The sequence below is a fragment of the Xenopus laevis genome, chromosome 1S (genome assembly GCF_017654675.1).
Source record: "Xenopus laevis strain J_2021 chromosome 1S, Xenopus_laevis_v10.1, whole genome shotgun sequence".
In the NCBI taxonomy this organism is placed as follows: Eukaryota; Metazoa; Chordata; class Amphibia; order Anura; family Pipidae; genus Xenopus; species Xenopus laevis.
The window spans coordinates 68,954,905-68,972,153 of NC_054372.1; the positions used below are offsets into that span (position 1 = coordinate 68,954,905).

Here is a 17,249-nt window from a genome sequence, read left to right on the forward strand (position 1 = left end):
AGGGACAGGGGGTTGAGTGGTCAAAAGAGGGACAGTTGGGAGGTATGCAAGTGCCACCTAGCTGTGTGAGCTTTTTCACATTCTGTCTAAATAACAATAATAATTCCGTGTCCGTAAACATCACCTGAGTGATGTTTTTACAGCAGCAATAATATATTCCGTATCCACTACTGTATACGTTGCCCTTGCAGGCATTGTTTGCCCAGTCTTTAACCAAGTGCCACGTAGCTGTGTGAGCTTTTTCACATTCCGTGTCCAGAAACATCACCTGAGTGACGTAGTGTGATTTCTGCCCTTTACAGCACAAAACGCAGCGCTGTGTCAACAATGTATTTTTCAGATACATTTTTGCCCTTGTTCCCCCTCTGGCATGCCACTGTCCAGGTCGTTGCACCCTTTAAACAACTTTAAAATCATTTTTCTGGCCAGAAATGTCTTTTCTAACTTTTAAAATTCGCCTTCCCATTGAAGTCTATGGGGTTCGCGACGTTCGCGAACCGTTCGCATTTTTGGACGCAAGTTCGCGAATATGTTCGCGAACATTTTTTCCGACGTTCGCTACATCCCTACTGACTGGCACGAGCACAACTATACAGAAGTACAAAAAGCACATGTTTTAATGGAAGTACTGTTTTTGAAAGTGGTTTTAGGTGCAACGCACTGCAGAGAAAAGCTCAACTTGCCCACTGCAAGTAATAATAATTTAAATAACCAGCAAATATATTCCAGAAAATCTTTTCCTGGACTACATTTTCTACCATTAATATACTACCTTGAAAGAGCTTTTTCTCGAAACATGTTGTGTAACCTGTCACTAGGGTTGCCACCTGGCCGGTAAAAATGATGGTAGATCCCAATGTTATTAATAGGGAAAAAAGATAAATATATAGGAAGAGAATTGCAGTTTAATAGCACTGCTGGGTCTGGTCCGTTATTCAGTTTCCTACCATTAAATTATTCTTACATCAGAATGTGTCAGAAGGCCAGAGCTACAGTACATATACAGAACATGTGGATATAGGAGAGGAATTTTCAACCCATACCCAGCAAAAGGGAAATCCATAAGCCCTAACCCACCAGCCAACTTGCCTACTTTGATCATAGTTTACCCACTTTGTTGACAGTAGGTAAATAATTACTCTGGGTAAATAATTACCCACTAAATTGAATCCCATAGCTATAATGTAAAGTCAGATCAGATGGTGTTCTTTGTTCATGAATCTACATCCGATATTCAATGCCCCCTTTGTTGATTGTGGGAAAATAAGTTAAACTGAAAGTCTTCTTTTAATGATGTTACCCCGAGTATGTCAATGTAAGGGCTAATACATCTACTGTACACAGTGTCGGACTGGCATGCCAATGGCCCACCAGAAAACCTTTTGACCTTGGGCCCACCGGAAAACCTTAGACCGTGGGACCACTTTTCAAACTATTATTCCTCCTCTCCTCTCTCAAAATTACTTACTTCTACTTCTACTTACTATATTCTTCCATTATTAAGCATTTTTTCCCCATAAAGATATAGGGAATGACCATGAAATATGCTAAATGGTTAGAAGCAAGAGGCTCACTGACACGTTGGCCCACCGGGAGTTTTCCTGGTCCGACACTGACTGTACATCTGACACTCAATGAATTTCAATGAGGAAACAAAAAGTTGATCAGACACCATCAGATTTTATCTGATGTGGCATTCGCATCTGATAGATGTGTTGTGTCAGATGGCAAACCTTCCATGTAGATTTCATATCATACCAGTCCCATTAAATTATGACCCAAGCGGCTGCATCTGACTTGTAGGATGCGTTCTGTCAATCCACCACAATATCTCCCGTCTAATTAAGCCCTAAATAAATAGACTATACTTTGCACTATTACCAGATGTGCATTGGTATTACTCTGCAGTTCAGACCATCCACTCAACAAAGGGGAAACTGTCATCATGGAGATTTAATTTTCCATGATGGTATGAATGTTGTTTATAGGCTTGATTCTATGTATTAAAATCATATATATTTCACAATTCTTTTTATATACACGTAGTTTATTGTCCGATGATGAAGCCCATTGTTTTGTGGGAGTTACACCCTATGTTTCTCTCCATGATAAGTATACAGTTTTCATACCACCTATGGATTATGTGCATTTAATAGGTCCATTGTTTAACTCTTTCTACATGATCTTCATCACTATAATCATCATTTTTATCATTCTTTTGTTCTGATTAATGATGTAGGACTTAACCTCTGACTTCATGCAAGTTAGCCTTCATATTATCTGGAGCTTACTCGATCTGCCTAAGAGATCCCATAGCCAGACGCTTTAAAATGTTCATCTATAGTCAGAGCCATATAGCTTTGCAGGTAATACAAGTTAGGAAGCCTACATAGAAAAACATGCTGCTAATTGCATGGGGCAATATTATAAAAATATTTTGAAGGTGCACTTGAAGTGAAATTTTAAATTTGCATGACCAACACCACATCAAATCAATTACAGGTATGGTATACCTTATCTAGAAATTATCCAGAGAGCTTTGAATTACAAGACCATCTCCCATTCTAAGCAAATACCTCTGTTTTTTAAAGCTTATTTCCTTTATGCCTGCAATATTTGCACTAAACTGATATGCACAATTACAGGTATGGGACCTGTTATCCAGAATGCTTGGGGCCTGGGGGTTTCCAGATAACAGATCTTTCCATAATTTGGATCTTCATACCACAAGTCTACTAGAAAATCTTGTAAACATTAAATAACCCAATAGGCTGGTTTTGCTTCCAATAAGGATTATTTATATATTAGTATGGTTTAAGTACAAGGTACTGTTTTATTATTACAGAGAAAAAGGAAATTGTTTTTAAAAATTTGGATTATTTGGATAAATGGAGTCTATGGGAGGCGGGCTTTCTGTAATTCGGAGCTTTCTGGATAATGGCTTTGCGGATCCCACACCTGTAATCAGTTAAACTGCGACTCTCCACAGTGATACTGAGTTTAAACGTATTTATACTACATACAATTGCACAATCACATCCTTTAAAATATGGATTTCCTGCACACAGAACTTAGTGACCCTATATAGGGTCACTTACTCAGAGTTCTTCTAATAAATCTTTACTTTGCAGTTTAAGATAACACACCCCCCCTATAGATAAAACAATTTACCTGCAAAAAAATCCGGAAGTTAATATTTAAAATGCGAAAGCTCCGCCTCTAAATTAATATTCTTTAAAATTACTAGCAAATAGAAATATTTTAGGGATTTCCTGCGCATTTCAGATTTTTCTGTTCAGTACAAGGCAAGCTTTTTCCCAAGACATAAAAAAACATAAAAGTACTTTCATCATGTGCAGTGTTAGGAAATGGTGGGATGGTGTGGGAGGCAAATAGAGTATGTGTGTGGGAAAGCAGCTGGATATAAGATGATGTCATTTAGGTCATTAGATGCTGTTCACTAATGACACTTCTTATTACATTTCTCTTGAACTTCAAAAAAACTTGATCTTTAGCAGTCAGTATGTGAGGTGAGTTACAGCTCAACTAGTTATAGAAGTGCCTTAAAAGAATGTTTAAATGCCCTTTGACCATATGTACACACACATATTTTTCCAAAGTCTACAGATTTCATCAGCACTCCTGCATTTAATATTCTTCTTGTAGTTTTTTAGAAAATTAGTAGAAGAAGAAGTAGTAGAAAATTCAGTTTTATGCGTGTCTCTAAAAATGTTACCATGTTATTTGCTCACACAGACTATTCCTATTATTTATAAATATAAATGACATGAGGCAGTTTCAAGCATGTTATCATGCTTGAAATGAGAAAATTGTAGGGGCAAATCTCCATGTGTCCAATACCCAATGAACCCAGACCGGTTGAGATAAAAAAGAAACGAATGTAGTCACAATGTTGTGGTCAGTTCATTAACAGAGTAAGGGGTTCAGTTTACCTTGAATCTATGGAATCTGTGGACTCTACTGTTCACACTGATTAAAAAGATTTTGCTGTCAGGACTCATAACCACTGATGTTAACCTTTATGAAAACTGTTTCACTTTCATTACCTTTCAGGGAACCAGTAGCTCCAAAACCTGAAAGGGCTTTATGTATATTTTAAAAGCTTTAACAGCTTTAATATTTATATAAATGAGGTGGCAGCCATGCAGTAGTGTCCAAGTTAAAGAAAAGATAAAATAAATGCTATTTAGAATACAATAGTACTATATATGTTGCTCCAATACACATACCTAATTAGGACTGTTGCTGCTAAAATCTTATTTTTGTTGCTGAATAAACTGATATAATCTGTAGATTTATGTAAATCTGCTATTTAGAATAAAGGTACCCATACATGGGCTGATCCTCATAGGATACTTTAAGAGGGGCCACTCACGGCATGTTACATTTCTATTATTTCTGTAATTATTTATATCATTCCTACTGTTCTGGCAGACAGCCTGGAAAGGAGGAAGTGGAGAGAATTTGCAGCACTCTTCTCTTCCTCATCTGCCAATGTGCATGCACAGGAAGATATGGTACATTGGCAGATAAGATTTTGAACACAACTAATCTTTGATCCAACCATCCATAGTACATAGATATTGGTTGGGATCAGCAGGCCTTATCATTGTTGGGCAAAGTAGTATTTGTGCCCCAGGCAATACCATGTGAACCAGCTCCCCCTGCTTTCCCCAACTGCATTGCAGTTTGCATACAACCCATTAGACATATTTGACATATTTGCAAACTCATTCTGCCCCTGGGGTGGTCATGCTCTTGCACTTTCTTTTTTAATTGTGTCTCCGTTCTACCTTTAGTTCCAGACATAGCCACTATATGCACACAGAAAATTGTACAAAACTAACTATATTATCATACCAGTATGGCCAGCTTAATTGGTATTTTAAGAACCATGCTGAAAGAAGCAGGGATACATAATCTACCATTTATTCCAATAAACATAATAATGTTATGCCCCAGTCTTAATTTGGTGCTGCTTTCTGCTGCCTGTGCACAAGACATCGAAGCTAGGACTAAATGTGCTGCAAACAGATTAACCTTTGTGCAATAGGCAATCCTAATGCTGGTCTATATGCTCTCTCAAATACAAGAGTCCTCTGCACTCAACCCATTATCAATATATTTAAGACAGAGACATTTTGTGCATACTGCTACTGAAAAATGCCTTACCCTTTAAACAAAACAGGGATTGTTTGTCCATATATTGCAATATATTTAAGCTGGCCAACTACGTCAAAGTCATCCCACATCTGGCCAGTCCTATGCTCAATTTTATCTGATTCATTAAGAATTCTATTGCTTCATTATACATTTTACAAAGGGACTAAGTTTTACCTGCAACTTACTTGCTGCTTTCAAAGTAAAACTCCCAAATTGGCTGCCCTTTTATTAGCCACCAGTGGGATCACCTGACTATAGCTGGGAAGGGTGGGAGCTACAACATGGAGCTGGTCACTGCTCCTGTATAACTATAACAAACAAGGGAAAGTTGTGTTCACCACTAATTTTTAAAACCATTAGGCGGGGGTGCAATGAGGCTGTGACCACAAAATACATATAGACAAATACAAGAGTCCTCAACCCATTATCAATATATTGATACACACATATTAGCAGCTGAATCAGTGCATCAGATGCAATGGTCAGTAACCATAGTTTTTCTTACTTACACACTTGCATTGACTCACACCCTTGCACTAACAGTCCTAGACTAGTGAGAAACAACTGATCTGCTGGAACCCACTCACTTTTGCCTCTTCATTGACAGGCACAGTGTTGGCCTGGGTTCATACACACAGAGCAGATTTTGGATAAAAAACATGCATTTGTGCTGAAACCCAATCTGTGTACATTTACCCAGGCTAAAATAGTGCCCTCTCATTGCAGCAGGGCCGGAACTAGGGGTAGAAGCCTAGACATGCCTAGGGCGCAAAGCTGGAGGGCGCCAGGCACGTACCTCCTCTGTTGCCTACCCCAAGTCCGGTTCCCTTCTCTGCCCGACTCTGCATTTGTTCCTCGCTTCTTTGCTCTTCTGCGCAAATTCGCGCATGCACACGTGAATTGACGCAGGCGCCACGACTGCCAGGCCTTCCTAGGGCGCCTGCCCAGCGTGGCCCGGCACTGCATTGCAGATACATAAGTAAGTGGGTAAAAGCCAATAAACATCACGTATGGCACTAGCATAAGAGATGGACAGAATGAATTAACAAATATGTCAAATATGTCTGATGGGTTGTATGCAAGCTGCAATGCAATGGGGGACTTTTCTCCCCATCAGGCTATTTAAAATTTTAGCTGACCAATAGTTCTCTCTTTCAAGTGTAATAACAATTCCATTCCTAGATTTGTGTCTTTGCCATGAAAATATTTGTAGACATTTTGTTTGTGATGCTTTTAGCTACTTGCCCACCCTGAATTTTTTTCTGTGGACGCTCATGGTGACTGGATGTGTAACATAATAGCCAGAACACTACTTCCTGCTTTGCAGCGCTCTTGGTTTCCACTGATTGGTTACCATGTGGCCCCACTTCAAGTAGCTGACTAACTCAGAGTTAGAGAGCTGAAAAGCAGGAAGTAGTGTTCTGTTTTGTTATGTTAGACATGCAGTCACTCTAGCCTTTATAAATTACATGTTTGGCTAACTAACTATATTAGAAACATTTTTTTATTTTGCACAGCCTATATATTTACCCAGTTTTTATTTTTACACTGAACTGTTTCTTTAAGGTAATAAGCCAAACAAGTGCTAAAGTTAACACAACAGAAGCAGTGGTTTAGCATTAATGCTCAGCACTCACTCTGTTCTTATGACTGGCCGGCTCCCAAACTCCTGCACCCCCTGCTCTCAGTTGGCAGGGGGGTCACAGACTGGGAAGCTGTTCCACATTGTAGTAAACTTGATTATCTAGGTCACTAAAGGTAAATAGGAATACCATTTCCAATAGCCAGGGAATATTCATTATTTAGCCATCTCTTTACTTACCCACACAGGAAATTATTCTTTTGCCAAAAACTGATGAAATTTTTCTTAAAGCGCAACTCAGAATATACCTTTTGCAGCACTAACACAGTTATAGTATATGGTGTAGTCATGGCAGTTATGGAGCAATACCCCAGCAATAGAGAATTGCTATACCGCCTTCTTCTTGTCTCTATTTACAAATGGCTCTTCAGCTCCACATATTTGAATGTGATTGTCATATGTAACCATCCTCCCTGACTATTTAAAGGAACGGTTGCATACACAAGTGGCAGTGCACCAATAACATAACATAACATATATATGTACTATGATGAGGCGTTCACGAATCCCCATTTCAATTGTCCTTAAAAGACAACTTACATATTGAGAATGAAAACATTATGTTTATTTATTTTAGACAAAATGCAGGAAATTCTTTGAACACAGCTCAGACAGCACCTACTTTATATTAAACACCCAACTGTCATAGAAAATAAAGTATAACGAACCCTTTCACAAAAACAAAAAAATTGCAAAAAGGTGAAAAGCTTATAGTTTCTAGTGGCATAAATGTTTGCGAAGGCTTTTATACCCAGAAACCATATTGAGATATTTTGCAGATAAGCTTTAGATTATTGGTCACTTAACTAATATGTATGCTTTGCACTGTTTATGTTATACTGCTTAGTACTGTAGTAGAACATAGTTGTACACATCAAAGTTTAGGCAAACACCTGCAGTGTTATGAATAAAATACCTGCTTTTCTTTAGATACAAGTATTCAGTCATTATTATAATTCTAAAGAACATTCACTAAGGGTATGTAAGCATAGAAAACGTCTTTACAACATCTGCTTGGGTTTCCTCTGATACACCAGTTTCCCCCAAACTCCAAAAGCCATACAGTCAGGTTAATTGTCTCCTGAATAAAATTGGCCATAGTGAATGTGAATAGAGGGACCTTTGACTAGGAGCTCCACTGGGGCAATGACCAGTGTGAATGATGTACAATCCCTGTAAAGTGCTGCAGAATATGTTGGTGATATATAAATAAAGGATAATTGTAGCCGGGGGCAGCTATGCACATGTGCTTACCCTATAAATGTTATATAGGGGTTTTATTCTTTGTTTTTCCTTGATGTGGTGTACACTGCTATTCGATTATAGGGATGCACCGAATCCAGGATTCGGTTCGGGATTCGGATTCGGCCGAATCCTTGTGCCTGCCCGAACCGAATCCTAATTTGCATATGTAAATTGTGGGCAGGGCGGGATTTCCTATGACTTTTTGTCACAAAACAAAGACGTTAACCAATTTTTTCAACTTTTTCCTCTCCAGCCCCTAATTTGCATATGCAAATTAGGATTCGGATCCGGTTCGGTATTTGGCTGAATCTTCCACAAAGGGTTCAGGGATTCGGCTGAATCCAAAATAGTGGATTCGGTGCATCCCTATTAGATTATAAACAAATTATTGGGTATTATGTACTATGTGTAAGATAATGGGATGTTTTGATACTCTATGTTCAACTTATATTAATTTGATACATTGTGAAATTACAACAATAAATTAAGTCAGTTTATATAAAAAAAATTTAATTCAATAATAACATTAAATAATTAAATAAAAAATAAATAAATTTTACATATAAAAAATATATATAACAATATTTTCAATAGTCAGGTTTTCTTTTTAGGCAGTTCCACATGAATGAGGTTTGGCAGTGATATTCCCAGGAAAACATATCTGTATGGACAAAAAAACCCGGAAATTTAGTGAAGGAAGTACAAAACCTGTAATCAGAGCTTTCACATGCTTGGCTACTTTACAAAACTGATATATAACATGTTGACTTTATTAAAATCTATCAAATTGTCATTAATAATATAGGAATCCTGAATTAGCTTTAACACCAACGGTTTTTGGATTCATGAACTCTCAGCTAAGATATTAGCTACATATACTTGAAATCCGATATTTTAGAATTAAAATTGATGACGTCACAACATACAGTGTATAGATGGGCTGTTTGATTTCAATAAGCTGCCCAGAAATTTTTAATATATCAATGTATATCAAACATGTATTTTTAAAAAAAACAAAAAAAAAAACTAAGGCACTGATAGGGATGATTACCTTTTCCATTGTTGTTCACTTCACACATCTATCTCTTCGCTTCCATTTTCTTGACCTAATCTCTTTTTTTCTTCCACTTCACACTGATAGGAAGCATATTTCCTTCTTGTACTATAAAGAAATATAACACATACACAGAACGGTTAATAAGAGACCATTTTAGTTTAACAACGTTCCTTACTAAATGAGAAGCAATTCCCCTTATAGAAATGTATCTAAAAAGAAAGAATGTCTATGTCTTGGCCTATGTTATCTACATGGAATCGCCTATGCGTAAGCCAGTCTTTCCACTGATATCACTCATTGAGCCAGATTCAATCCAATGAGAAAAAGGTTTATCACGTGAAAAGTCATGGACGAGATTCAATTTGAGATACATTTCAATTCAGAAAAACTTATCTCACAGTTTGTCACGTAAAAACTCTATTGAAGTCTATGGGAAAAAACTGGAACTGATTTTGGAGAAAGGTTTTATCTCCTCTAATTGAATCTCGTCAATGACTTTTCATGTGATAAACCAAGAGATAACTTTTTCTCACTGAATTGAATCTGGTATTATCTTATTCCACATAATGATTTGGAAAGAATTTTGAATACGTTTCTTATATCACTGTCCAGTCTTGGCCATAGAGTGTATTCTGCTTTTGGCATGATAAAAACAGTGTTGGTATAAAATATATAAGCTAATACAATATTAAAGGTACGGGGATAACCTTTCCTCTTTTATTCTCTGGTGATAATTTAATACTTAAAGTAAGTTGCAGAACATTTATCAAAATAAATATTTAAATAAAAAAGGCACTTACTGTACAACAATGATAATAATGATGGCAGTAATGCTGATTGTTGACAACAGGACTGCTACAACTGCTAGTGCTATTGTTGACATGTTGCTTAAGTTATCCTTTGTCTGTGTCTTCATGGACTGTTCGCTACACCGTTCACCAAAGTATTCTGGCTGACATCTGAAAAAGAACAAATCACCAGGTTAATAACAAAATCATTTTAAAATCACAGCACTCATATCATTAAACACAGGGTGTCGTTTTTTACATGTCAATAACTCTCTGACATAATGACGACAAAAACAGATTTTCACGAAAGGACAGGGCAGTCCCAGCAAAAGGTCTTTCATTCACGGAATGTAAATTGACATAAACAAAGTATTGCATTGCCGGAAAAGAGCCGTGTGACTTTTTCTACACTGCTTGCTTTGAAAATAATTCATTGAAAAGCTGTTGGGTGTTTCTTTCACAGAAAATGTATTTATGTTGATCACAAAGAAATTGGCATGCTCTATACTGTCCAGTTGATTAGGTTGTTGCCATGGTTACAAAACAATCCAAATTTCACAAAATGAGTAGCTTTTTCTGATCCTTATGTTAAAATCATACGGATGCGCCACAGAGAGGCACCATTCACATACATTTCATTTATTGCAAAGGTTTCAATGTCGCTTTATACTTTAATACTTGTAGCACATTTCCCTATGCCATTACTTTGACATTACTCATTAACCAGAGCTCTGGTACAAATTGATCAGCTGAATTATATGTAACCTCACAGCTCAGTCAAGGAGTCACTAAACCATACAAACAGCTAGTTAACCTCATGCACCACTAGTTTCCTAAATATGATTTAAATGGTCTAGATATGTTACAGTTTAATATGTACGCACAATCAGTCATTCAAACAGAATGTGACATTAAGGGGCACATTAACATTAACTTAGCGTCGAATATCGAGGGTTAATTAACCCTATCAAAGTCGAAGGATTTAGAGCTATTCATTTGATCGAACGATCTAAGGATTATCCTTCGACCGAAAAACTTAGCCAAGCCTATGGGGACCTTCCCCATAGGCTAGCATTGGGTTCGGTAGCTTTTAGGTGGCGAACTAGGGGGTCAAAGTTTTTTCTTAAAGAGACAGTACTTCGTCTATCGAATGGTCGAATAGTCGAACGATTTTTAGTTCGAATCCTTCGATTTGAAGTCGTAGGTGAAGTAGCCAAAAAAAACACTTCGAAATTCGAAGTTTTTTTTCTTCTATTCCTTCACTCGAAGTTAATGAATTGGCCCCTCAATAATAGAGGTAAAAACAATTTTTTTTATAAAACAACTCACTTGCATGTCACTTCTTGCAAGCTGGCTAAGTATTTACATTCACCGTGAATGCAATAATCTTTATGGGTGTTTTGGCAGGGATTCTTCTTCTTCTTTTTTTTCTTATCCCCTCTTTCCTTCTTCTTTTTCTTTTCTGAGTTTTTTTTCTCTCCATTTTTGGGGGGATTCTCTGGCTTTACCACTGGTTCAACTAAAAAATAATCAAATAAAAAAGGATTATTATTGCTTAATCTAAACATTTATTTTCAAGAACATATTCATTAGGATTTGGTTAAAATGTGGATGTACAGTATCATAACAACATCCGATGTTATGTTTACTGTTAGACTTAGGGTTCAACAACAATAGACAACACTATTTTGATTGGCTCTGTTTGTGGTGGGGGTCAAAGTGCTTCTTGCTGCACCGTTTGCTTCCAAATCTTTTAACTGCTAGTGCTAAAAGTGCCAAGCACTTTGAACTCACCAGATAAAACAGATTTTACAATGAACTCATCAGATTTTATTAATATTTGTATGTTCTGATGGTATTAATGATGATCATTTGCTGTGATTAATCATTGTGTTACACTATATATTTATGGGCTGTAGGTACTTCATAAATATACCAAACAGTAGCTGTTATAAAAGCTGTGCACAAATCTGTGAGAATATAATGATGAAATGACCTCAGTTGGAAAGTGATACAATAGCAACTGCAATGAAATGCCAGCTATTTGATGTCTACAGGTTTTACAGGAAATTAATTCCACTTCTTACTGATTATAGCAGTCATGGAATCCCAACCAACCAAATGAAACTTAATGAAAACATTTTTCAAATATCTTTCACTGACTAAGGCTACATAGTTTCTGAAGAACATGGCACTTATGTCAGTGATTAATAAATACTCAGTCAGCTAGTAAGTCACTTGCATATTTAGAGCTCCTTTGTGGTGTCTGATCCATTATTAAACTTGACTTTTAAGCCTGGATTTCTTTTGACATCCCACAGCATGCCTTCTTTGAAAAGATTAAAATGAAACGAGTCCACCCTTTTTCCCGGAAGTCACATAAACTCATTGTGAATATAGATAATTCTCAGTCTGTACACATGAGCCCTGAAGGAAGGGTTGGTAGGAGGTCATGTCAAGGAGGGGAAGGTGGAGGGAAGGAAGAGGCTTGTTGTTCTATTAGCACACGGTGAGTCACACAGGTGAGGCACTGCAACAAAGTGCAATCTACTAAAATATACAGTCTAGTATAAAGGACCAAGATTTTTTCAATATGATGCACTGCCTCAGCCTGGTTTGTTTGTTTTATAATATAGTAAAAAGTAGTGTTAGCTTTTCATTTGCTTGTAGGAAAAGATTTAAAACCCAAATTCTGGCAGACACATTGTCCTGATCCATATGCTTACAACTAATTCTAGCATACGACTGCCTACTGTCATTAATAAATATGAATAGAGACACGTTTAGGATCTGAATGCAAGTTTAGGATCTGTTATCCAGAAAGCTCCAAATTATGCAAAGTCCTTTCCCACAGTTTCCCAAAATAATCAACATTTTAAAAATGATTTCCTTATAACTGTAATAATGGAACAGCGGCTTGTGCTCAATCAAAACAAATATATAATTAATCCTTATTAGAAACACAGCCAGCCTATTGGATTTATTTAATGTTTATATGCTTTTCTATTAGACCTAAGGTATGAAGATCCAAATTATACATACATACATAACATGTTCTATTTTAATACAGAATGATTTCTACTGTGGTCCATGATTGATGTCAAGCTTTTTTTGCGTTCAGAATGTTTCTTACTAATCAGAATATTGAGAGTTTAAAATTACAGCCAGAATTCTATTGAAAATCCAAAAATATACCATATATATTTATGCAAGCTTTTATATATCATTTAATGGCTGTTTATATAATATTATTAAATATATCCCAAATAAACAGGACAGCAGAAAGAGAATTGGTATAGTTAAGGCAGACGTAGGGTAAGTGCATGTCTAAAAATTGTATAATAAGGATCAAAAACTCCCAGATGATAAGAAACTGTTGCTTTCTTGAATTACATCACTGTCTGGCAGCATGTCAAACCACTGCAATGTGTTTCTAGGCCCACACATCTCTGGGGGATTAAATAACAAATGGCAGACTTTGTGCTAAAGTGCCATAACTAAATAAGCTTAATTTGCTAAGTGAGATTTCTTTACAGTGGCTTGCTCATTTCATAGACATATTTTGCGTGGGAAGCTCAAAATCATGAAAAATAAGTTTTTAACCAAACATACACTTTTTGCAGATCTACAGCTATATTTATCACCCCGTCTCCTTTTCACGACTTATCCGCCCTCTTGTCTACCTTATGTTCTCTGACTTACTGCATGGGTTGGAGTGTTATATAGTTTGAAAGTTTATTTGTTTTGTTTCATAAAGAGAAGTTTCAGAGAGAGAAAAGTAGTTGTGTGAATGGAATGATCTTCCTAAAGTGGCACATATGTATTTTATGCCCAAACAATGACACTTCTAGGCCTTTTTTTTAGATATATAGCCAAACAATGAGCTGATTCATATAGGAAAATATAAATGTAGTATGCCACAAAATGGGACTTTACTAAACACTTTCTCTCTGCACCATGCAAAATATGCACAGGTGGTAGGTGTAATAATGTTTTATTCAGATATTAGTGCAATACAGAGCCAACTGCATCTCCACCATTACTACAGGCACAGAATTTCCTTATGTTGTGTGAGGGTAAAATTGTGCCTTTCCAAAACGGGGATTTTACAACATTAATTCTTTTGGTCCACAATTCTACAGTGCTTCCACATTGAGTCATACATATTTGTTTGACATACCACGAATAGAATCATCTGTTATAAATCCCAAGATAGAGAAATCATCCTCATGTTCTTCATCTTCCTCTTCTTCCCAGTTAACTTCCACAGCACTCCCCGTTCCATCAAATCCGTGGTCCCCGGAGAAGGTTACATTACTGTCAGCTTGGGTGCTGTTCAATTCGGAGCAATGCGCTGTGAATTGGGAAGCTGGGGGTTAAACCAAAATAGTAACTTGTTAAAGCTTTTTATCTACTACATTTACATTTATTTTGCACATCAATGGTCTTTTAACATCTTGCTTGCAAAGTGAGTAGATTCTACATGCTGGCACATATGCATTTTTAAGTTTGACAGTCCCACTTTACAGGGTGAATTTATAATCCTAGGAGACGAGCATCCTAAATAACAGATGTGACAACCATTGTCTCCTGTTTGGAGGTTCCCTGCAGCCCACTCTGTGCTGCCCACATACTTTCTGCTGTGCTGATCTGATCTGAAACTGGGGTGCTCTTTCCAGTGCCAATAATCCTTGTGCCATCCCACCTGCTTGATTCAGGGTTACACACACACCACATACATTATATTCAATTTTATTTTTTACTACTTTTTGTACCCTTTCCCACTGTTCAGAAGACCCTGTCACTCATAACCTTTTGCATACAGTTAATATGCTGTCCACAGAAAGCCACCAATTGGTAGCTTCCCCAAAATACATATACACCCTCCTCCCTACGCAAAACAATGTGGGCAAAAAGATGCTTTTATCAGAATCTCCCTATAACAATACATATTTGGCTTTGGGGGAGGGGAGATTTGATGGAAAATATACATTTGTTATTTACTGTGATTTCATTTTTTACATAAATGATTATTTACTTTTTTAATAATTTGTCATTTTTGTATTACCTAAACATTGCTCCCAGCAAATGCCCCTCATATGAAAGAGCGCAAAATGTCAAAAAATTCCATGGCAGTTGGCATATGTGTATGTGGAAATGTGACTGCCACTGAAATGGTTAAATAGCATAAGGTATGTGCTGGCTGCAATTCAGCCGGTTTTACAGTAGCTAATCTGTAGAGGGATCCTCTCCAGCATTCTTTTTATCACTTCACAAACATTTATTTCTCTGACACTCCATGTTCCAGGCAAGCACTGACATGTTAATGACCTTTGGCACCATATCGAAATGTCGCAACTACTGCTTTATAAAACCAATAGAAATATATTTATTAGTTCCAGTTTATAAGATTTTGTTAGATTCATAACATCCTAAATATCTGCCACTAACCACTTGTGCTGCAAGTTAACATTACATGACAAGTTATTTCCATAAGTAATTGTGGAATGGAATATAGCACTGTGTACAAACCTAAGAAGAATAATCCTCACCCTATAACTAATACTGTTATCCATCTTCCAAACAAGAACTAGTCAGCCTGCAATTACTGGAATGAAAGAGTCAAAATAAACTAGGTACAGAAGTACATAAACTAATACATATTTATTTTAATACATATTTTTAACCTGCTTGTTTAACACTTGTCCCACCACATTCTAATGTGGCTTTAGTAATGATTACAATAGAGAATAAACATGTCTGCCTTGTAGTACATTAAATATGATGTGTTTTTGACTGTAAGCGTAGAAAAGCAGGAGGGAGTACTGGTTTCTGTTCAAATGTGTTTCACCATTTAAATGACAGAAAGCAAAGAAAAAGAGTAAAAGCACAATCAGCACAACACTGAACAATCCTGGCACATCACTATGGTAAGTGGCTCTCCTGCTGAGCAGGTGGATAGGAGTATTGTACATGACAAATGATAGCTCTTTTCTTACCGAAGGTGAGCAGCAGTGTGGCACACAGAACGACTGATCGCAGAGAAAACATAATTGATGAGTATAGTCTAGACGAGTAAATCCTTACGAGTAATATTCCTGCAGGGGCAGTGCAATTCCTGTACTTCTCTGACTTGACTGTAGAGAAGGACAAATGGCAAACACAAGCCTCTCAGACTTAATTCTGTGAATGGAAGCACAGAGCCACCCTTATATATCCTGCAGGGTGTGATGTAATGGGAGGCAGGCTCACCTGCAAGATTGTGTGTATATACAAGAACTTTGCCATGAGAAAAGCATAGCCCCCAGCTGATGATTTTGTCCTGACACACACACACTGAATAATCACTTCTTTTCTCGAATTACTATTGAACTTATTGGGAAGTTATATGAGCATTGAAAATAAATATTTAACTGTTCTGGAATACACAGACAAATGGTGACAACACATTAACCTACACTGACTCTAACATACTGTAGGTGTAAAAAGGGGCAGCTAAACTAGTTAGCCTTATAAACCACAGTAGAGGGTATGGACATGGTTATTAGGACATATTATATATATATATATATATATATATATATATATATATATATATATATATATATATATATATATATATATATATATATCCTTTATAATCTACAGGGCTTATTTTTACACATGCTGTGTGTTAAAAAGCCTTCAAAAAAGCAGTGATAACAGGTTATGTCTATTTACAGGTAACAGAGCAGGATACTGTACTGTCCCTCAATTTGATGGCAAAATTTCAGAAGGGTGCAGGGAATTGCAGCTATTTTTAATAAATAATAATATAATAAAAAATAGTCCATTACCAACCCTGCAGGTCAAATGATATGCATGCAACATAAAGTCTAAGGGAAAATAATCAGAATGAAGTAGGAGAGCAGGAGAGGCTGGATCAGAAGGAGTTAAACAGCCCAAAAGAATTAAGGAAGAGGAGACACGGGGCAGGGCTTAAATCCAAGCAGTTTTGGAATGCAGACAATGTAGGAGGATATAACACAGGGTAGTTGGTCTGGAGGGTGTTGATAATGCCAGCTTCCATGGGCAAAGCAGAAAAAGGGGAAGTGGAGAAAAGTAGGAGACTAAAGGCTACAGAGACTAGAATAATAAAGTATAAGATTCAGGCAGTGATTTTGGACCTTTTATATGTACATAGCAAAGTACTTAATTATTATTACCAGAAAAGTACCACTGAAATTTTGTTTTGATAGCAGACATATATGTGCAGACATTCCGTGCCATGAAGGCTCATTGAAGTGATAGTGGAAAATGCAATAAAGGTCATAAACAGAAATAAAAAATGGAC

General features: G+C 36.8%; 1 protein-coding gene across 2 annotated transcripts; it reads right to left on the bottom strand.

Moving 5' to 3' along the window:
* Positions 1–8,564: 8,564 nt before the first annotated feature.
* On the bottom strand, positions 8,565–16,104 carry areg.S (Amphiregulin S homeolog). 2 transcript variants are annotated; one of them, XM_018243450.2, is made up of 6 exons: positions 15,916–16,104; positions 14,097–14,270; positions 11,246–11,435; positions 9,929–10,087; positions 9,123–9,233; positions 8,565–8,732 (listed from the first exon to the last, which is right to left on the bottom strand). In XM_018243450.2, the coding sequence occupies exons 1-5, from the start codon at positions 15,965–15,967 to the stop codon at positions 9,143–9,145; spliced, it is 666 nt and encodes a 221-aa protein (XP_018098939.1). In that variant the 5' UTR covers positions 15,968–16,104; the 3' UTR covers positions 8,565–8,732; positions 9,123–9,142. The 2 variants fall into 2 exon arrangements, with proteins under 2 accessions (XP_018098939.1, XP_018098938.1); XM_018243449.2 differs by having other exon boundaries at positions 14,097–14,285; positions 15,916–16,103.
* Between the last annotated feature and the right edge of the window lie 1,145 nt (positions 16,105–17,249).

Bases quoted from the DNA above. Each gene is read 5' to 3' on its own strand.
- areg.S (XM_018243449.2), bottom strand. From the start codon at position 15,967: ATGTTTTCTCTGCGATCAGTCGTTCTGTGTGCCACACTGCTGCTCACC. The intron at 10,088-11,245 runs GTGAGTTGTTTT...GTTCTTTTTCAG, and splicing joins TTGCAAGAAGTGACATGCAA to ATGTCAGCCAGAATACTTTG. The intron at 9,234-9,928 runs GTAAGTGCCTTT...ATTTCTTTATAG, and splicing joins ATTATTATCATTGTTGTACA to TACAAGAAGGAAATATGCTT.